Genomic DNA, 22,734 nt, shown 5'->3' with positions numbered 1-22,734 from the left:
AACAATGCCAAGAGCCATCGGTAATTACCGCCGTCATTAGACCTCGATCGGCCTCCGCTACCCTTCGACTCTTCCTCAAAGACTTCACCTAAGAAGGAGAATCCAAGAGTAACGAAGTCCTCTCCGATCACCCAACATTCACTACCCAGGCGGACAAATCCCAGATGCAAATCCAACCAAAATGGCGCCTCGGTCGAGGGGTTTTATCAGCGTCTACGAGTCTCGGGCGCGAGGTTATCGTCTCAAGGCTCAATTATCGTTTGACGCGTTTGCAAATAGCACGGGGAAGCGCGTTGCAAACATTCCGCAGGGATGCCCGGTCCCGTTCCGCGACAGGAATTGGCAGAAACGTGCGGAGGCCGCGGTCCATCGCTCGCAACTCCCGTCCAGATATATCGCTATCTCGGCCCGATCCATGCCGGCGTACGGGCAATGTTTCCTGAATTAAAAGCCCCGTTTCCGGAGTTCCCTCGGGAGAGAGCTCGGAGCACAATAGTGCGCCGTGCATTTCCGACTGGGTGTTCCTCTCCCTCGATTCCCATGCCCGATACGTAGCCAGAGACGATCCAACGAAGACCAAGTCGGCCGACACCCTGCCCGACGAAATCCGCGACTCGATCGGTCGATCGCCAAAATGATTGTCAATCGATCGAGGTCCAGAGGGACTCGGCGCGGACCGGGACGTCTCAATCGAGGCCGCATCTGAATAATCTCATCCCGTTTCGATCGGGAACCTCGTTAGAGCTGTGGTCTCCCATATTTCGATGAGATTTTGCCAAGTACTTTGGAAATTGATAACAATTTGTCTAGTTAAGTATCCGGCGGAAGGACTTTGAAGATCGGTTAAGGGACCTACCTATTAAACGATTTAATTAGGCACAGGATGCATCCGCAAATTGGACGTCTACCAGGATCAAACGGATCGTTGTACCTTAAAGTGGAGGCACGTTCAATCGGTTCCGTACGGTTATCATAAATTGATTTCACGCCGATTCAAGCCGTGAGTTTAGGGCGGAGGGTCTACGTATGTACTTAAAAAAAAATAAAAAAAGTGAACGGCTACTTCTTAATATACTGTTTCCCTCAATTATACTATATGTACAGGAATTTTCGTCGTCCAGGGAGAAACGGGCTTCCGTGCCATCAATATTGATATCAGGATGTCAATGGAAAATATTCCAATGTCTCGTATTTCATTCTCCAACTGAATAAACCCGAATTTAGTTCATTAGCAATTTCGGCCGATTCTGAACAGATTCACGCCGTTTTGAAAATGGAGAAATCAGATTTCCAACCGCGTTATATTAAAAAAGCAAATGCATAGCGCCATCGGGTAGGGTGAAATTGCAAATTCGCGGGATTGATGGGATTTTCCTTTAACCTTATGTCCATATATCGGGTTGCAATCGACGGGCAAAGAACATCTATCACCCGTATACCGTATCTAACGCGTTCATTACACGAGAATTAATAGCGCAGAAATAGAATCGAATCGGCCGATATCCCATCACGAAATGAAATTTCAAAGCTCCATCAAGTGGATCCAAAACAGCTCACAGTTTGTTGGATTAAATACCGATGAGTCTATTCAATTGTCAGCCGCAATTACTGTAAATCGATTATACGCAGATTATGGATAAATTCAATTTACGTCCACCGTGTTTCGGTGTCTTCTCCCACGTTATTCACAAAGCACATAGTTGAAGCTTCCATAAACCGTGAATTGACTGCATCAATGTCTGAAGGAGGAGAAAGAATTATTCTGGCACATAAAAAAAAAAAGAAAAGAAGATTTTTTATATTTTATGATTTTTTATATTTTTATATTTTATGTTTATCGTTATTCCACCGTATAGCGACGTGGGAAATAAATATTGCGTCAAGTGAAGCGTAAAGTCCGAGAACGAACGAAGTCGTTCCGAAACGAGTTGCCCGTAAGTTCGTTCCGTCGCTGATCACAATGATCGTAATCCGATTATTCGCGGACCCGTGCGAGATTCAATTTAAGTCCAGGGAGTTTCAGTGGCTTGTCTCACGCTATACACGCCCAGACGCAGACTAATTCCGTTAATTGCGAAACCTCAATCGCGAAGGTGGTAGGATCGGTAGGGCGAAACCTTAAATTTGCCGGATTAGAGGTATCCCATTAACGATGTACGGCGCCTACGATGTTCGATAGAGAACAGACCGAGAAAATCCACAGCGTTAAAAGCTCCCAGTAGAGAAATCACTTATGCGACCGCGAAACCAGTCGCCACCCCAAAATAAATCATTAGAAAATTTTAGAAAATTTAAAAAACACGGTCTCTTAATATCACGTGCCTAATTCATCCTCCACAGTAAAGCGTTACCCATTTTTTTCCCACGAATCCAAGATCGTCCGCCATGAACGGCCACGATCGGCAGAGGGTAGAATTTTCGAATGATATAAATGAAATAATACTGTTTTTCATATCACGTACCAGGCTCCAGTTTTGGCGAGCTATTCGGAGAGCCACGATTGGAACGCGTATACTCCACCAAGAGGAGATCCAATCCGACCGAGCGATGCCTCGACATCTTGACCAACCTTGTACACGAGCAGACCTCGACCGATCTCGCCAGCTGCGAATTAGGTCGGTCGTGGAGAAGGTACAGGTAGGGCGAACCTCAGATTCGCCGGATTGGACGTTTCCCGTTACCGCATATCGGGCCGCAATCGGGCCGCATATCGGCCTGATCCGGCCTGTGTGCATCAGCCGCGTTCGTAAGTGCAGGCCGTATGCAGCCGAATATTAGCTCGGCTTGCATGCGGCCCGTTGTTTCCATATTATTGGAGATCCGAGGACACGACGAGCCTGTAACCACCGATGTCGGACCCGTCCTGGTCGAGGGAACTAACGAGAATCGAGCCGGCTAAATGGGACCGCCGACGAAGCCCAGAAATAAATAACGCTTGACGATTGCACTCGCTGCCTCGGAGGTTCACCTAACCCGATGAAATATCGCTGATGGTTTCTCTCTGCCCCCTCCTATTTTCGACCCCCTGGGGTCCGTGGAGTCCTCTCTCGCCCTACGTTCCTTGACTTCCTCCTAGCCGAGTCGGAGCACCTCGAAGCGGACGGAATATACGACCGGTCGTTCCGTCCGACTTGCCCCGATAGTCCCTCGACTCCCGGGAAAAACTCCTCAGGCCCGGAATCGACGTTGATTATTTCCCCGCGAGCGAGGGATCAAGCCAAGGTACTATCGAGCTTCCCCGGATATACGGCGGAAGTAGGTAAAACCGCGTTACTCGGGACTTTTTCGACCTTTCCGGACTACCAAAGGCGGATCTAGACTCATTTCACGTAGCACCGTTTGCACTTTGCAAGTGGCTTCCGTAAAGAATAAATGTTTATTCATTGGCAGGGCAAGACAAGTAGCTGGAATTAGTAAAACGTTACCGTAAGGTTGCCATGCCCACGACTGCGCGTTCCGATAATAAACGATAAGGGAAATTAGTTCGGATATCGTCTGCCACTCTCGTATCTTCTTGTTACGTCGTTTCCTTTCGCAATCGGAGGTATTCAGTTGTCACCGTCCGTTTGATATTTTACTTATGAATTTTTTTCTGTATCTTCTATCGGCAAGGATAAACGTCTTCGTAAGCGTAAATATCGAAGCGACGTCCTATCGTTATATCCTCTTTTGCTGGCAGAGCTCCTCCGCTCGTCGCAAATGTACTCGGGATGGGAAGATTATTACAGGTCGTACAGAAAGGTACCATTTTGGAGAGGGAAGTACGTGTTGAAGTACGTGTTGAGTACCACTTGGACCACTGAATACACGTTGGACCTGAATATTCGCTCAATACCCACCTACCATCGTTACTCCGCCGGTCCTTCAAGACTCGTTTCAAGCGTTTTCAAATTCCCCCTGTGGTAGTGCTCCTCTTTGTTATTACTGCGAGTTTAATTTAAACGAAGGACAAATTACGCCGGCCGTCATGTATGAAATTTAAAATTGTAATTGCAGATAATTACGTTTAATCACCGCGAATTCCCAGACTTGGTGTTCACACTTTTCGAAGCCACGTCTCCAGCGCGACAAAGAACCGAAATGAAAATGAAGCCCTTTATGCACTTTGCACACTGTGTGAACTGTCGGCAAAAAAAGAAAAAACGAAATGGAGTTAAGTGACGTCCAGTTAATTTCCTTTCTAATTCCTACTTCGCGTCTTCGAGTAATTTTGCAGTTCCGACCAGGCTCCATTTATCGGTGATATTTATTGGCGAGTTCGATGAATTTCGCAGCTTTTTAACAGTTTACGCTCGTTGAAGAAACTTTGCAATTTTAATCCGATCGCGAGGAAATATTTGCAAGTCTTTCATGTATCGCTTTGTCAACGAGCGCGAGCGCTTGCAAACGAAAACGTTCGTTCGCATTCGTTACTGTCTACGTTGTGCAAACAGAAAAAAAAAATATTTTCCGCATTTCCTGGGTACACGTGACTCCAAATGCACGTCGGTTTTGGCCCATGGAAATCGGGAAACTCAAGGTCCACTTTTTCCCGCATTGCAAAGACGTAACAAATGGCTATCAACTGCGCACATTCTGAAGAAAAAAAATGGTAATGCATTTACCCGAATATTACGTTTTCCAAATGGGACAGTGACTGTAGAAGTGAAATACTGCTCGCAATCAGTGTCCCATTCTTTCCTCCCTTCTAATCAAAATGAGGGATTGAATTTGTTGCAGCGAGCATGTTTTCAATCGGAACGAGGAATTTTATTTTATCCTCCGTTGTATGCCACACAATACCACTAGATTTTTCCTAGAATATCTGATTTTACCATGGTGGCGTGGTAAATCGTTACCAAAATTGTTTAAATGTCAACAAATAAATTCTCGCAGCGTTACACTAAACATAATTAATGCCCATGTAATTAAATTGATAAAATGCGATGAGGCGGTATTTGCGATTCACTTAACAGTGAAATATATAAATTTAATTACATTTAACAGCGACAAAGTGTTTTCGCAAAATGTCCACCTTTCACGATTCGGTATATTTAATTTGGGATACCCTGTGTAATTGCTGAAGTTTTTCAAACTCTCCTCTTGAAACGTGAAACGAGGGTCGCGTTACCGAAATGAAAGTACCTTTTTAAAGGCATACGCCTCCCAGAAATGTCGGATTTTCGCCTCGTGATAAAAAGACGCTTCTCGCGTCCTTGATTTAAAAATCCCTTAATCAAATTTTAATTCCAACTCAAGCGTACCCGAACCACAAATATCTACGGCGTCTTATTTCTATTTTCACATAAAATACCATTTCACAAAAAAAACGACATTTACGTCCTTCGAAAAAATAAAATCGACATCGTCAATAAGGTCCAAAGCGCGTCAACCCTTTTTCCATGTTCACTGTTAAGCCTCAATTTTCCCTGCAGACTTTTCCCGCCTTACAGGTGGCGCTAAAAATCCAGAAAAAATAGAGGCAATTACATTAGCAGTCGCAGGAAAAATCCAGGAAATAAGTCTCTAACCCGAGCACGTCATCCTTCGAGGGAGAGTGGAGTTCGGCGACGCGTCTCGGAAAACGCGAGCGTCTCTTCCGCGTGCAGACGCGCCTCTACTTTCGCAGTAGTAACCGAGCATTGTAGTCGAGGAAAGGCGCGAGCGGGGAAACGCAAAGAAAAAAAAGGAAAAAAAACGACTGGAGGAAAGCTTTCAGCGTTTTACCCGATCCTGGCACTCGCCAAGAGAGTTCACGAAAACGTCGAAAAGCTCGACGGAGTCTTCGGCCTCCATCAGGGGATGCGCTATGTTCGGCCGGCACGCATCGGGACGCACGTGATCCGGATTGCACCTCCGGGTTCCTCGATAACGTCCGATGCCCGTCATAGATACGGGAATATCTCACACATCGAGTTCGGTAGTGCAATCGCTAAAATAACTAACACAAACACCCTGATTGTCAGCTATCGGCTGCTCGATCGGCCTTATAAATGAGCTACTCCGCGGAGAAAGGACAGATCGGCGGCTTCCAGACTGAAAATGTTGATGGTGGTTCTTATCCTGACAGCTGTCGCCCTGGTGGACGGCGCAGTCATCCCGAGTAAGTTTCTTGGCGACATTATTCATTTGAAGAAGAAGAAAAAAAAATAAGAAGGGCGAAGTAGGAGGATAGACTTAAAGAAGTGCACCAAAAAGGAGGATGGAACTTTGATAGCGCAGGTGCCGACGGAATAAGAATTGTACGGAGAGGATGAAGTACGACGATGTCATTTCTTGCTTAACATCGAGACTAGTAAATACTATCGAAGTCCTTCCACTTGAAAGGAAAAATTCAGTGCTCGGCAAAAGGTAGACTCGTTATTTTCCGACCCTTTGGTTAAGAATCCCCAGACATCGGGCGTTCGGTTCCGACAAAAATGAGAACAAACATCCTTAGGCGGGGGTTCAAAATACCGCTCGCCCCGGGTGGAGGAGGCCCTCCAGAAACGTAGCTAACGCGATTAAGGGGTCTCCACTTGCGTCTTAATGAAATTCCCTCTGTCTCCCAGAGGGCGACTGCGTCGTGTCGATAAACAGCGACCTCGGTGATCCTCAACCTCTGGTGCTGGACGGGTCCTCGGCTCGCCCCGCGTTCCTGTACCCGGTTGACGGAAGAGGCACCCTGAGGATCCCATCGGGTGAGCCCCTTCACCTGGAGTGTCCTGGGAAGAACAACTACCTGGTGAACGTCGGATCCAACCGCACCGCGGATGTCAAGGCCATCTGCCTCGGAGACAAGACCTTCGAGGTGAACGCCGATCGATTGGAGTTCTCCAGCCTGAGGTGCTCGAAGAAGACCAAAGGAGAAGCCAGGGTGACGGGGTCGAAGTGCCTAGGCAAATACACGCAGGTGGAAGTGGGGTTCGACCTGCCGAAAGGGTTCCTGCGCACCATGGAAATCTGCCGGGACGATGAGACCTACGTCACCTACTACGCGAGGTTCTCGATGACCAAGTCCATCTTGGGCAGCCAAAAAGGCTACCCAAGGACCTCTTGGAGCCACGGGGACTTCTACGACGACCACGACCTCGACAACCAGTACCGCAGGGCGTCTCAGATCGACACCTTGAGCAAGATCCTCAATTCCACGGAATTGGGGAACTTCTACGTGAGCAAGACTACCAATTACTACTTTTCCAGGGGACACCTCACAGCCAAGACGGACTTCGTCTACGGCGCCGCACAGTGGACGACGTTTTGGTATCTGAACTCCGCCCCACAATGGCAGACCTTCAACGGAGGCAACTGGATGATGCTGGAGCAGGACGTGAGGGCCTTTGCGAGCGATCGTCAGCTAGACCTAGAGGTATACACGGGGGTCCATGGTCAGTCCACCTTGCCCGACGTGAACGGGCGCCCTCAGCTGTTGTACTTCTACGCGAGCAACGGGAAGAGGGCCTTTCCGGTGCCCAAGTTCTTCTGGAAGATCATCCACGACCCGATTTCCGAAAGGGCCACCGCCTTCGTGGGCGTCAACGATCCCTACGTCACGTCGCTCACGGAAGATTACTTTATCTGCGAGGATATCGGCCGCAAGTTCCGTTGGCTCTCCTGGGACCCCATGGACGTCGCCATGGGCATTTCGTATGTGTGCACCGTGGACGACCTACGTGCCGCGGTCCCCACCGTTCCCAGGCTCCCGGTAACCGATATCCTTGTCTGACGAAGGGGAATACGGCCAGGAAACAGAAATTCGGAGCGATCGAAACCCTCGCCCGGGGATGTGGGATGCGACGAACGTGCCCTTATAAAACTTTGTCTCGCGTTCCTGCTAGACCCCGGTCTGGAGCTCCAAGATCCAGAGTACAGCCGACACGGAGCGTACATAACAACGGACAGTGCATTAGAATTACAATATTTACGATCCGGATTACGGTCAACCGGTGACCGATGTGCGCTTAAACGGTGCAGGGAGCGTTACGATATTTACGGTCTAGATTAAGACCAGCGAAACCCGGTTTAAGAAACAGCCCTACTTTTTCAAACCGGAGCAGATACGAAAGGACGATAATTGCCAGGGCGATCCCGCGGAATTAATTACGACCCGAAATGGAAATGAACGGCTGATTCCGCTTTAACATTCATTGAATTCAGGACGATATCTCACTCCCGGTGTAACGTTACCGCTCCGAAATAGGATATGCACGGTCTTAGCACCCGTCGACAGGAAAATCCGTGAATTTTGCATATTTGGATAATGGGCCGCGCACAGGTGTTTTAAATATGGCCGCCGCCGCGAGTTGGCCGATGCCCGCCGCACTTTCGTCAGGTGCCGTTTGAGTTATCGTCGTTTCGGGACCTCCCAGGGCTAGTTTTCCTTATAAAGTGGCCCGAAAGCCTCGGGCGGAGTGCATCGGAGCTCGAGCAGGACTTCTTGAAAATTACGATGCCAAAGTATCGGAGCGCCGACCGCTCCGCTGCAAGAACCGCTTAAATTATACTTCGGAACTTAATGCCGCGAGTTTTCTCGCCGATCGATAGAGAGGGCGCTTACTCTTGTCAACGTGGCCCGCGGAATTGAATTTCCACGACTCCATCATAAAGCTCGCCTCCTTTTCTCACTCGCCTCTACATCTCTCTCTTGTCCTTCCTTTGGCCTCGTCGCGTAGCCTGCTGCCACCCGAAGTCGTGCGAAATGAACCCTCGGAATAGAAAATACTCGTCGACGGTGACAGTAATAAAAATGGCGCTATTAATCATAAATCACGGCCGGGGCTCTACCCAAGGTACAGTGGACCGAATGTATTCGCATGATATTACGTAAATAGAGAGGAGAAACGATGCGAATTCTTCCGAAAAGTCCACGCTGGAAGGTGTCAGCGAAGATCAGCATACGCGGACTCCATATTTCTATAATATTTTCATAAAATTCAGAATGTGCTAATAGATCCTCCACGGGGGGATCGAATCCGTAAATTCGGGTTATATACAAAAACCCAGCAAGTCCCTTGAATTTCTACCCGAGGTAAAACTAACGACGTATCCTACACTCAGAAGAGAATATTATTGATTCAAAAAAATATCTTGATAATTTAAAAAATAATTATTGCATTGAAACTCGAATAAATTGGATGCAACGTTTCTTTGTAACAATTTTAATTATGACAATCTGAGCTTATTCGAGTCAAATGTAATTCTTTGAATTAATAAAATGCTTCTTTGGCGTCAATCAACGGAATATTTCTTTGGTTCACTGAATTTTGTGTTAGGGATTATTACAAAGCGCAACCGTGGTGAATATACGTGTAATATTTCTACGCTCGTTTTTAATCGTATAAACGATGACTGATAGAGTGGAGTCTTCCTTTTTCCGTGCCAGGGTGAATTCTCTCGTCCGCCTCTGTACCGAGTCCTCGCAAATGACTTCCTTCCCTTTGACATCCCGCGTTCATTAATTTGAGGTCGCATTATCACTCGCAGGATGGGCGGGGTCCTCTTATCACAGGGTTACGCCTGAATCCGGAACTCGTAACGAAGCACGCGACATAATGTTCCATGCCGGTTCGAGGATCGACCCAACTTTTTCGAGTGACAACATATAGCATTACACGCAGTAACTTAATATTACCGTGCATGGCCTATTGCGGAGTTAACACCACGTGAACGTGGTGGTGTCTCGTATCTCACGTGGAGTTTGGCCGAACTCCAAACGGATACTTAGAAAACGTACAATGGGGCCATTGTCTCTGGAGTAAATGAGTTATTATGAGTAGTAGTCCGCGCGGCGGAAGACTTCTGAAACTCAATACACAGGGAAGGGGGGAGGGCGGAAGAGAAGAAGAGGAAGAATTTCCCTCGTCCTAAAATGAGTTGTTCCCGAGGAAACGGTCTCTTCGGGCCCATTCCATCAACGGCAGAAAATAAATTCCCTTCGAGCTACCCCGTGAAATGTAATTTCAGCCGATGAAATTCCAAAGTAATTTACATGTACCCCGGGCACGGGTGTGCTTATAAATTAACCAAAACTATGTACGTATTTCTTTTTTTTTCTCTCTTTTCTCCATATTCCAATAATTAAATTGAGATCGATTTTCCGCCATACTAACGAGGGAAAATACGCGCCGTTGGGAGTCGCAGCGTGCGGTTTTTTCCCTTTTTTATTTCTCTTTTTTTATTTCTTTTCCTTTCCTTCAAGAAAAACCGTCTAGATGCGCGTTGTACTTTCTTTTTTAATTCCTCCCTGAATAGGAGGTTACGGCGTTACTTCCGCCTGGCTGTTTTAATAACCGCATCCTCGGTCGGCGAGGAACTCGAAGAATTTGTACTCGAGTTGCCGAGGAACAAAAGCGACGCATGAAAAGTACTTAAGCGGCTAGGGTCGCGGAGCGAGAAAATACTTAAACTTTTGACATCGAGTAAAATGAACTCGGTTTGCGCGAATTACCCAGGCGGACACTTCAAAGCTTTGATTTACTTCAACGTCGGCCGGCTCTTTCATAAAGCCACCTCTCCTGAATCAGAGATCTGTCAAGGCCGGTGGACGTCTAACGTGCCACGTCGGACTCGGATTAAAAGGGCGACATAGTTTAGCAAGCCTGCAAAATAAATATACATTGTCGTTCTCTAATGAAATTCGTCAGAATGTAACGAAGGTAAGAATCTTGTTATTGATAATAGTATAATGCCGTATCTTCGAAAAATACGAGGAAACATATACCAAAGATGACCTGCATTCCCGTTGATTTGCCTAAAATGTGTGCTCGATCGATTTAATTTGCACTTCACGCGTTTTACTTAAATGAATCGAACGGAGATACCGCGATCGGCGCTGTAACAAAAATTCTACAAAAGACCGGAAAGAAATTTTAATTCTTCCCATTTGGAGAAGAATCCTCTTTCTCGAGCATTGCCGGTTACAGCGTATATACGTTAAATAAGTTGGGTGAATAATGTAGGTCATACTGACAAAGACTAGGGCACTCGATTTGTTTTGCGGAAGATAAACCGAGGTAGGATAAGAAAAGACGCGAGGAGATTGGCTATCAAATCTGACAACGGAATAAAGGTACGAGACGGATAACAGGTTATTGAAAGACCGTCACTAAAAGAAATTGAAAGCGGAATATAGGGAAAATAATAGGACATCGCGACGAAAACGAGCAGTTCTTCCGGGGCAATGGTTACGATAAATCTCCGATGTGATACTAAAAAGAAAGGAATACAGGCATACACGAGAGGGAAACAAGAAAATGAGAAATTCAGGCAAGAGTCTTAAAAGGTCCTGGCACTGGAACAATATAGGAAGATTCATCAGAGGGTATGCCACAATATCACAGGAGGCATTTTTCTCTCGATGAAAAAAAAAAATCCCATTCATTGGCCGTTAACCACCCACCATTTCTCCACTCCAGAGTTCTAATGATTTTAAAACCCTCTAAGTATACGATTAAAAAATGACAAATGCTAAATTAGCCCAGGTCTTCCTGATGAGAAAATACTCGATGTCGCGTCTAACTCCAATTTAAAATCATGAAGATTGTACGAAATACTTGTCGTGCATTTTGTAAAAAAGAATTGAATCAGCTGATCCAACCAAAATGTAGTATTCGTACGAGAGAAAAAAGTGACAGCGTGAGAGCAACAAAATGACGAACTACCGGGTCCGGGTGTCATGGAATCTTAATCGGAGCAGATATCGGAGCAATGACTCTCAATAGAGGAACTGCAACCTTTCATCGAGACACGTCGGGCGATCACGTGAACGATGACCCGGGTCACTTAACTCCAATTCATTGAAGAAAGGAAGAAAAGAGGAGCCGGGCATTCAAAGCACGCCACGTATAAAGATGAGTATCTCAATCACCGTATTAACGAGTCTAAAGGCCAATCGCGTAAAGCGCCTCCGGAGGTAGTGCAGGGCAAATTTAAAGCGATTGCAGCGTAAACAGGATTTTGCGCAACGAGGGCGATAGGTATTGCTACCCGAGGCCGGGCCAAATCCATCGGGCTTGCCAAATTTATTTGGAGCGGGTGCACGCGGTCGCGAAGGACAAGAGAGAATCAATTAAAGTGTATAAATGCACCGTCGATAATTATTGACGCGACACGAGAAACGGCTTCGGCGAGGTCGACGCGATTTTCGACAAGACCCCAGAAAGTTGGATCGAGAGTGCGAGTACGGCAGAATTTAGCGGTGAAACATTGTTACGAAATGTCCTTCCAGGCCGTGATACGCGTCGGAGTAATTGGAGTGAAGGATGAGTCGAAAACGCTTCAAAGACGATTTAAATTCACCCACGTCCGTCCTCTTCGCGCGATCGACGACCGCCCTATCAAATGTGACCATGTCGAAATGCGTTGCACGTCGCAAACCTGCTTTACGATGTTTAACGAATGTGTGTACCCGAAACGGAAACGCGTACCCGGCATGCCAAGTGAGGCTTAAGAGATTTAACTCGACATTTGGCAATAATTTTGGGCTTCCCACCCTGCGACTACAATGTTGAAATATCTCTTGAAGGGAATAAAAGGCACGGTCAATTTCTTCAACTTCTTCCTAGTTCGTCAATAAATGATCCTGAATTAAAGAGAGGGAAATAAGGCAGTCTCAAATTCACCGAACGACCAGGGCATTCTGAATTGAAATTGAAAGGCCTTCCGCGATCGATAAAGTGCAGAAAAGAAGTAACGACGTCGACTCAAACCAAGCAAATAAGTTATAGAAGGCAAACGGTTCGAAGATCGTGCCCGTGAATACGTTTACCCACATCACCATGAGATTCCACTCTTTCATACGTATCTAATCAGTGCACGATCATGATCCAAATCCCAAAATAAAATGCGCATCCACAGTCCCCTAGATGCCGTTTGAAAAGACCCTAGACAACTATCATGAAATTCCAGCCAGTTCATCGTATCGACGACCGATGACTTCGGTCCTTCCTTTCTACTTTATTATTTTACCAATTATTTAACCCCCGTACCACTCGTTTCGTCGCTTCGATGATTTTTAAACAAGATACTCCCTGCACTTATAAATATGCGATACTTCTTTCCGTGCAATTGGAGGACGTGTTTTTCCTCATTGTCCACTTGAACAGTCAATGAGAAATCGTTCATGAAATATGCAGGGGATATTCTTCACCTCCCCGGAGTCGCATCGCGGAAAAATGAGATCTTAACGGGCCCTATGACGTGAACGATTACGAAACATTTTCATTTCGGAATTCTACTCCGCATTTGCATTTAAAGTAGTCCCGCGACTGAAATTATGAATCCCACGCCGGATGATGTTTCGCAAAGTGTCTCGTTCCACTAATTACCCGATGCCGTTCCGCGTTAACGTTTTCTCCTTCCGCGGATCGCACATTTCCTTTACTTTTTTTTTCTCTTTTTATTCGCAATAAGCACGAGGCTGCTTCCAACGTGTAAATTTAGGGGACTTCGAGCTCGTTAACTCCCGTTGCTTTCTTTACGAGCATTTAATTGGTCGACGGCCTCCCGTTGACGAAATATACATCGCGGAATGACATTAGCGACACGTGTCCACCTCGTTTACGGGGTGTCGGGCAAGTACGTTTTGCGCGAAAACCACGGCATAAATTATGATAAACTGGTTACATTTCATTTTTTCGGGATTTCGTTCCAGAGGGCTTAAAATGCAAATATCTAAATATGCGGTCTCGTCGACGCTGCATATTTAGCGAGCTGCAACCTCCAGGTGCAGGACCTCTCATGGAATGAGATGTCTACCGAAACATTCAATCTAGATATATAAAAATGTTCATAAATGTGATACAGCAATTCAAGCCAAATTGCAATACTTGCAAATGCACGAAAGACTCTCGAATTTCACGACAGTTTGTCGGGAGTTTTTCCAGAAACCAATTCGTAGAATTAAAAAACGAGTACATTTGGTCCATTTACGAGTGAACGATAAATGTAACATACCGCACTTAAATTAAATTTCCAATACACGTGTCTCGAATTTATACCAATTTCTATTAACAATATTACTAAAATTTCTTACAGGTGTATCTACTATCACGCGGTGCAGCATTATCTTTTATTCCTTCCTACGATTCATATCAGTAGGTACATTAAAAAACGCACATCTCATACACTTAAGAAAATCACTCTAATTTCCACCCCTCCCTAAAAGTCAAACCATCAATTCCGAATACCCTCCCCGAAGTTGACTTCCAAAATTCCCGGGATCTAAAATGAAATCAGCCGACTACGAAGCAAGTTATCAGAGCTCGCTAGGTACATTAAAAAACGCACATCTCATACACTTTAGAAAATCACTCTAATTTCCACCCCTCCCTAAAAGTCAAACCATCAATTCCGAATACCCTCCCCGAAGTTGACTTCCAAAATTCCCGGGATCTAAAATGAAATCAGCCGACTACGCAGCAAGTTATCAGAGTTCCTCCGCGAATCCGGGCACAATTCTAGAGCCCGAAATAATTTCCACCCCTCGCGGAGTTTCGCGCCTTCCTCCGCCTTACGCCATTCGGCATCTTCATTCCCGGTTCGGTTTACTCGAGCCAGGCATCCCGTATTTTTATTATCCCCCGCCAACGCCGACGCGTCCTTTATGCACGTCCGATCGGCGCGTACGCGGTGCAATGTGCAGGGAACTGCATTCATAGCACGTAAGCAGGGTATTTAGCGCGAAGCGCTCGGAAGACCGGCCTTAGAAGCGTACACGTACGAGAGGTGTAAGAGGAACAACGCAGAGTCCATATCGGTGCAGAAAAATGAATAAAAAGGGACATAAAATAATAAATAATAATAAAATGAAATCGTGTTTTCATCGTCCATTCGGAGAGGGGGTGGCAGAGATACCCGAGGTGCAAGACGAGGAAGGAGATTTTAATCTCAATCGGGCGGTAAATCGGCGCGACCGGCCAGGTCGTGCGGGGAAGATGGATGGGGCAAAAGGAGGATCTTCCGAGAGCATAAAGACGCGCTACGGGGAAACGGAGAAGCTGCGCCGTAAGACGCGATCCATTTTAAGGGGGGCCGATCCCGGTTATAGAGGTTATAGGCGATCGATGCGCCGGAGGGGCACCTATCCGCCGCGATAACGCGCCGGTAATAAAATCTCGGCCACTCCTTTTCACCCGGGGGTATCGAGATTTCGAGATAATTGCCGGTAGTAGTGCCGGGCGACCTTCGGCGGCCGTAAAACGGAGTCCACGAGGTTATCGGCGATCTCCGCCTCTCAATGGGGTGGCCCTCGATCCTCTCGCGCCGAGCGCTCCCCGCGGACTGAGCGCCCTTGCGGGGCAGGTGCGACAGCGAGTCACGAACCGCGACCGTCGCGGCCGTGGTTCGTCACCTGGGAATACTTCATAATCTTCGGAATCATAATTCTAAGAGGATTCACCATTTTATCCCCGATAGAAAATAAAATCCAATACCTCCTCGGTACGAAGGAATAACCGGACGCGGCATCTAACCCTCCTCGACGCGCACGAAACGTTGAAAACGAACTATAGGACTTGTGAAATATTCTACGTTTCGCAGCAATCTCCTGCGTTTTGAAAATCCACGCCTCCATTGAAGACCTACTCAACCTCGGAGTGAAATTTCAATTTTTTTAACAAGGCGCGCCCGTGATTCCCTCAATGTCGAGTTTAGACTAACATGGCGTATGGAACCGTACGAGGGGTTATTCGCTCAGGAAATCCTGGATTTTAATGCTTAAAAGCAGATGGAAATCAGCTGGAGATTGCCGTCACGTTCTGACGATCTTAAGGTCGAACGTCCCTCGTTACCGAATCTCGTTGCCTATTATATGAAATCAAAGGCAATCGGTTCTCAAAGAAGTAAATCGCTGTTTACCGATTTCCACGTGACATCCCTCGTAACGATGGGTTCTCTTCGTCTCTTTGGCGATAAATCTTCGAATTAGCCCCCTCTCTTCAATCTGGCGATCGATAAAATACCGCGATGAGAATTTCATTTCGCAACTTTCCTCGCAACTTTTTCGTCGTCTTTGCCAGGGTGGCTCGGATCCGGTCACACCGGAGGGATGGAAAATTGCAAGGAGAGCACGTGCGCCCCTCGCGAGGCAAACAGACCGGTCAACAAGTAGCGACCCTGCCAACTTGAGTCGTGACTTTACGGCGCACTCGATTACTCGGGCCGGCTATGCCTGCGTAGACGGAGCCTATCGTTCCTTATCGGACGCGCGCCCCTAAATGCCCATCCCCCGGCGCGGGCTTAATCTCCCATTCCGTGCCGACTGACGAGGACTAATTGCGCGAGGAGATGCCACCGGATGATTGGCGCCCGACACCGCTGGGAACCCTGACGATAGGAAATTTCAGTCGGCGGGACCTGGAAATTAAAACATGCGACCGAGCGGCTTGCCCCCTGCGATAAGGGATTCCAATACGCGTAGACCCGCTTCATTGGATAGACTTTCCGATTTTCCCGTATACACGTCTAAATGCAACCTGGCTACGGTAACACACCCCCGTCTGAAAGAAATCGTCGATTCTTAAGCAGCAAGATTTTTCCTACCGACATTGTCTTATAAACAGGGTCATTTAGGAGTAATTCATTCCAATATGCGTAGACCCGCGTCGTTGGATAGACTTTACGATTTTCCCGTATACACGTCTAAATGTAACCTGGCTACAGTAACACACCCCCGTCTAAAAGAAATCGTCGATTCTTAAGCAGCAAGATTTTTCCTACCGACATTGGTCTATAAACAGGGTCATTTAGGAGTAATTCATTTTAATTCATGATAGGGAGGATAGCGTATAGGACGTTAATTAGATCTCTTCTATAAGATTGCAATTTGAAGACGTGGTTTCTAAAATGATAAGACCGCCCGGTATCATGGGGTGGTGGTCATAGCATATATATATCAGAAGTTCTTCCTTCTACACGGGCCTTCGATAGCCCAGCGGTTACGCTCATCGCTCATACCACGTAGTTTCTCGGGTTCGAATCTCGCTCAGGAGAGATTTTTCGGTGTCTAAGACAGAGTCTGCCCGATAGCCTTACTGACGAATCCCCACGGGCAGACCCGGGACGAAACACAACAACAAATGGGTGCACACACAGCACCTCCACACCTGATCTCTATACTCAAAATGGAAATTAATATTTCGACGCTGGACGCTCGATATATCCCGGGCGTATTTATTTCCTTGACTTCTGGCTCTTTGAAATATCCATCATGTTACACGATATGTTTTCAACGGGATGCTCTCGAAGGGGATTCCTTCCTGTTACGTATTTTCATTTCCATTTTCCTGGTAACGTCCCTTTGCCGTGCCGGATTACGCGATCGATGCCGACCCGGTTAAACCGCGGAGTCATAAATCCGAATTCGAGGGGAGCTCCGTACCGCAGGAAGAGAGCAATGTACAAAGTGACACGATCCCCGGCCTCCGCGGTCATAAGCAACTTTGGGAAATAATCCGAGGAATTGATCGAATTTCTAAGCACCTACCGAATAGTTGCTCGAAATCGCTGTCGATCTCGGGGATCCGACCCTTTTCGTCGAGGTACGGTTTGAGGTCCCACGCTTTTCAACTATTCCCGAAGTATATCCCTCCATTTTTGCGAGATGTAATTTCCCGCGGAATGCCTCGGGGCTTGACATTCTCGTTTTACTGCCTCGTGTCAAAGCAAAGTACGTATCTGGTACATCTACGTAACAGGGTGGTATATTTGATATCACGCCCTTGTAATATGCTTTAATCCCACTGAGTGGAGGCACCGAGTCCCTTCCCTCTCGGATATTCCAATTCATTTTATTTTCCCTGCAACCCTTACGAGAAAGGAATCAGGGGTTGTTATCCACAACGGAGCCATGTGCTGGCAAACATAACAACAGTACCCATGTACATGACGGTGCTCGTCCGCATTCTTAAATCCAAGAGGAATCCTCAAACCAAGTACGACGCCATTTTCAAATTCTTATATCCTCGAGACCCTCGAAGGAAAAACAAATTTCACCGGGTCTCATTCTACCCAAAACGTTTTCCCAAATATAGGAATATCCAACACGAAGGTGAAATGAAATGTCTGGTTGCAAACTTCGGTTCCATCGTATTAAAAAACACATCGCTCGGTACAATACGCGTTCTGCACCGCGAAAGGATTTTGGCATCACAAAATATTAATGCATAGCTTCGGATTACGCGATCAACCGATCGAGTATCTCGGCGTTTTCAATATTTCCCGGGGAATTGTTAAAGTCGCGTATAATAAAAAAAAAATATTTATATACATATCTCCCTCATCGAACACCGTTATCGGCTCGCGTTAAATGGCAGATATTACAAACTATGTTAAAACTCGATGCGTATATTTTAGGTAGATAATGGACTTCTCAATGTTTCATTTCAACGTACAGGACGTTAGTAATCATTTGAACGGTGCAGAATAAAAGGATAACGTTTGAGATAAGGGCGTACCTCCGGTTTCGCCTTTACTCAAAAAATAACTATTAATGTGATAAACACAAGAAATATAATTTTTCGTTAAGTGAGTACTTTGATAGGGTGTGTGAAAGTGGATCATGAATGATATACCTAAATCTTGACTTTATCTTGAAAAAGATTCCTAACACATTCACGGTGTGAGTTCTACCGGCCGATTATGAATATCATTTTTCACTCCTGACTCTTTCGCGTTTGTAGGCGATGAATGAATACTTTTTTAAGGGAGCACCTTTCTGCCGCCTATCAGCGGATATAATCGTTATCGCTTATCAGATTTCTCCGCTAGGCAGGAGCTAAGTGTCTACCTTCTTTACATCGACCTACGTGTCCTCGTTTCGACAGCTGCCAGAAACTGCCGTCAATTGACAACAATGACAAAATTCCCCGTGCTCGATATTGTACGAATTTTCCCTCGATATTCTGGCGTCCAAAAAAAAAATAGTACATTCAAGATAATGCTTCTTTACAGTTACACGGGGACTAAGATCACCAGAAAACGGAAATGCGCGATACGCGGTGATAACGGCCACTGCCAAAAACTGCAACATTTGACAATGGCCAGATTTGCAATGCTGGATATTATAGAAATTTTCCGTCGACATTCTGGCGTCCAAAAAAAAATAGTACATTCAAGATAATGTTTCCTTACAATTGCACGGGAAATAAAATCACCCGAAAACGGAAATGCGCGATACGCGGTGATAACGGCCTCTGCCAAAAACTGCAACATTTGACAATGGCCAGATTTGCAGTGCTAGCTATTATAGGAATTTTCGGTTGACATTCAGACGTCCAAAAAAAATAGTACATCCAAGATAATGCTTCTTTCTCGTTGCGATAATACGTTACGGAAATAAGATCACCCCAGGCGAAAATGCACGATGCGCAGGGATAACGGTTACCGTGCACGTCACCTGTTCCTCGGTAGCGGACCGGAGTACGCCTAACGGCGTTACACGAGTTTCGAGAATGCGCCCTTATTCCAAAGATATTACCGTCTACTCTAGAGAGAGTTAAAGCCATCCGCGGCGACCCAGTCCACGACGGTTAAATTCGTATCAGGTGAGATTCGTCACGCGGTCAATGACGTATCCGCCCCACCGGGACCGGCTCGTCGGGTGTATATATAAAAAAAGAAAAATAGCCAGAAGAAACGCAAGACCTCCGTTAACGCGTTCGCCGCGAAACCCGCCATCGGCGGAACGATTTAATTTCCTCGGCGCAGCGAGCGCGTTAACCGCGTGAAAGGTGAATTCGGCGGCTCAAGGTGAGTCCGTCGCGTCCTCGGCGGGCTCGGGGAGAGCCAAGGGCGGGCCCAAGATCAAGGGGAGCCCCTCCGTCGCCGAGGAGTCTAGGAAGCAGGGCCCGGAAGGAGCGCGGCTGGCTTCCGGCCAAGCGCGTGACCGCAGCCTCGAGCCGGCAGGGTCGGCCAATGGGAGGGACCGAAAACAATCGGAGCCCCCACCCGCGGGGCGCGCGTGTCGGCCGGCTCGCGCGTTACTCACTTGCCGATAACCTCGCAGAGCTCGTAAACATCGTCGAAGAGCACCTCGTCCTCCGCCATGGCGATGGCGGCGGCGGCGGCGGCGGCAGCGGCGGCGGCGGTCGTGGCGGCGCGCGGGTCCGGTCTCGGAGCGCAAGTCCCGGGGCGGCCCCGAGGCGTCTCGGGCGACGGCTCGCGGCGTGGTGGCAGCCGCGGTGCGGCCCGGCCGGCGGCTGATCCGCCCCCGCCCGCGCGGCGGCCCTGGCAGCGAGCGGCCACGCTCGAAGCGAGAGAGAGCACCGCGTGTCACTCGGAGCGTCGCCACCTAACCTCTCGAGGCGGCTGGCGCCGTTGTCCCCGCCTGAGCCGCGGCCGGCCACCCTGGCGGACCCGGGAGTCGAGGCCGAGGCGAGGACGCGCGCTCGTACGTCGGACCGAGCGCGCGCGCGCGCACACAGAGCCCACGGAGACGCGCACTCGGCTGCTTCCGCGGATCTGGCACCTCCGTCCTTCGTCGCGAGGCGCGCGCCGCGCTCCTGTCAACGGCCGGGGAGCAGACTCGCTCGCTCCGAGGCAAGACTGGTTGCGTGGAACGAGGCGGCTGCGCGACCCGACCGCGACTCCGCCACCCCCGGCGCCGGCCACGCCTCGCGGGCCAGCGCCACCCTGCGCCACCCTCCGCCACCCCGGCCGAGCCGAGACTTACCGACCCCCGGCTCGACTTTCGTGATAAGAAGGCAGGAATTCCCCTCCGAATCGGTAACCCCGCATCGGGGGTCGTTCACCCGAGTGACTCTTCGGCGCGACCACGAGTAACTTACTTTTTTACCTCTCATGGTGAATCACCGAAAGCACGCCATTTGGGGGATCGTCCGCGTTTACTCGAAGCACTGGATCGGACGTGCGCTTTTTAACCACGGGAAATATTGCCGAGAACGAGTATTCGTTTTTGTTGCAACTTTTGAATCCGAGATGCGAGTCAACTTTGACGAATTGACCGCTTCTGTCGCCCTGTCGATGTGGTTCGTGTATGCTGGGTACGGGTACACTTTTCTTTTTGCAAGGTCAATGCCAAGTATCTCGTTAACCCTTTAATTACGAAACAGCACTATAACGGCTTCCGCGAGACCGACGTTTTTTTACGAAGCGCCACTATAGTGGCCCCTTTTATTCTCGTGTATTCAAGGGGACTAATAAATATCGTATTCATATACAATTTTAGCACTCCACGGTCGAGCTCTCCGTACAGGTTCGCGGCCGACTTCGCCGTAGTTAAAGGGTCAAGAAAAGAGGAAACGCAATAACGGGAGTCGCGGTACTTCGTAAGACTCGCTGTTATCGAGGTTTTTTAATAGTTACGTGCCCGCGGTGGTTGCGACCTCGCCTGAAAACGTTCCTCTGTCCAGGGAAATGACCTGATTTTAAAATCGATGCGCCGTATCTTGGAAAACGGGAGATACAAAAACTGACATTTATTTTTAGATTGTAAGTAGGGTTTACACCCTAGACGCCTACCTTGTCGACCTCCCAACGGATATAGCGCTTCTAAGTACCTGCTCGCTTACGAGGGCCGACCTCTGCTTACGCTCCCTGCTAAGTATACCTTGGTAGTAAAACATGCTGCCAGCTGTGACAAAGGTCCTCCTGTCATAAATTGACATTGCACCTAGAACGTTTCGGCTCAAAAGAGATGACCATGGAAACGGTCGCTTCTCTTGCAGTCCTCCTACGTTCCGTTTTATCTTGCAACGTAGGAATGAATGGAATTAAAATGAGTAGTCGTTTTAATAGAGTAACGTAGTATGAATCAAGTACTCGTAATCGATACTATTAAAACTATAAAATTGATACAGAATGCGGAATCGACGTTCGATATGAAATTTAATGACAGGATAGATGCTATAGGACATGGATAAAACTAAAGATCTAAAAAAGTGCTGGGTTTAATGCACGCTATTTCAAATATCTTGATCATTGACTAAGAGTATTAATTCTGGTGGTTGAAAATATCATAAATAAAAACTTGAGAAATGTTACCGCAAGAGGGGGAGCCCGTCAAATATTTCTTCGAGATTGTCTTCTCTGCCAAATATAGTCAATACCAAAATCACTCTCCCCTTACCCCAGGTTTTGTAGTAAGAATGGGAATCAAGAGCAGAATATTTTACTTCTTTCTCGAGAAACTTCAAATGGTTATGATCGTACCCACTAAATACGAGTATCCTTTGCCTAGTGAGAGACGTTACGTGCACATAGTAATCGATATAAGAGTAAAACTTGTATCCAAGGCATTATTCAAGGATTATAAATTAGTAAAATACCTTCCATCTTACCCATTAGATGTCCACGTGTCAAGATATTGACCCTTTACGTCGTCCAATTCCAGTTTCATGTATAAGGACATAAACCCAATGCAAATCTAGATGTAAGCATAGTACGAATCAAAATTCATTTCCGGACAAATATCAATAGTGCCAATGGTTAATGACTTTGGAACAATGTTAAGATGTACCGCTGCTGCTGCAGTTCCTTGGTCCATTCTAAAGCTAGTGTTCAAGACGCAATAAAATGAAACATCTGAAAAATCATCATATCCTATTGGCATTGGATTCCACTCAAGCTTATTTTTTTTAGGCTTTTTCTTTTTTCTTTTCGCTTTAATTTTCTGATTTCTAAAAAGTTCAGAAATTAGCACCACCATTTCAGATTATAAATACTTAAGAATAAAAGATTCAATGCAAACGTCATATCAGACCTGCGATTGAGTTTGTGCGAATTTTTCCCTGCTGTTTTTCTTTTTCGACATCGCTGCGA

At 47.1% G+C, this 22,734-nt stretch overlaps 3 protein-coding genes across 5 annotated transcripts in view; 1 reads left to right on the top strand and 2 right to left on the bottom strand.

The window, feature by feature from the left end:
- LOC105701196 (peripheral plasma membrane protein CASK) overlaps positions 1-21,612 on the bottom strand; it is a 236,047-nt gene extending 214,435 nt beyond the window's left edge. The window contains exon 1 of one of the 3 annotated variants that reach the window (XM_012427725.1): positions 21,436-21,612. In XM_012427725.1, the coding sequence (XP_012283148.1) occupies positions 21,436-21,581 (146 nt within the window). In that variant the 5' untranslated portion in view covers positions 21,582-21,612. Of the gene's footprint in view, positions 1-19,351; positions 19,426-19,942; positions 20,007-21,435 lie in introns of those variants that run through there. The other 2 variants (XM_012427726.1, XM_012427727.1) reach the window with 2 other exon arrangements.
- Positions 6,025-9,075, top strand: LOC111673945. Its single transcript, XM_023432276.1, has 2 exons — positions 6,025-6,082; positions 6,531-9,075. The coding sequence occupies exons 1-2, from the start codon at positions 6,028-6,030 to the stop codon at positions 7,682-7,684; spliced, it is 1,209 nt and encodes a 402-aa protein (XP_023288044.1). The 5' UTR covers positions 6,025-6,027; the 3' UTR covers positions 7,685-9,075.
- LOC105701198 lies at positions 21,599-22,560 on the bottom strand. The gene is made up of 4 exons (XM_012427730.1): positions 22,433-22,560; positions 22,254-22,339; positions 21,958-22,149; positions 21,599-21,662 (listed from the first exon to the last, which is right to left on the bottom strand). The coding sequence occupies exons 1-4, from the start codon at positions 22,523-22,525 to the stop codon at positions 21,659-21,661; spliced, it is 375 nt and encodes a 124-aa protein (XP_012283153.1). The 5' UTR covers positions 22,526-22,560; the 3' UTR covers positions 21,599-21,658.
- Positions 22,561-22,734: the final 174 nt, after the last annotated feature.

Source organism: Orussus abietinus, unplaced genomic scaffold (genome assembly GCF_000612105.2).
Source record: "Orussus abietinus isolate OABI.00-Male unplaced genomic scaffold, Oabi_2.0 scaffold28, whole genome shotgun sequence".
Lineage (NCBI taxonomy): Eukaryota > Metazoa > Arthropoda > Insecta > Hymenoptera > Orussidae > Orussus > Orussus abietinus.
The sequence above is the reverse complement of the archived record's forward strand: the minus strand, read 5'-3'. Positions and strand labels throughout refer to the sequence as shown.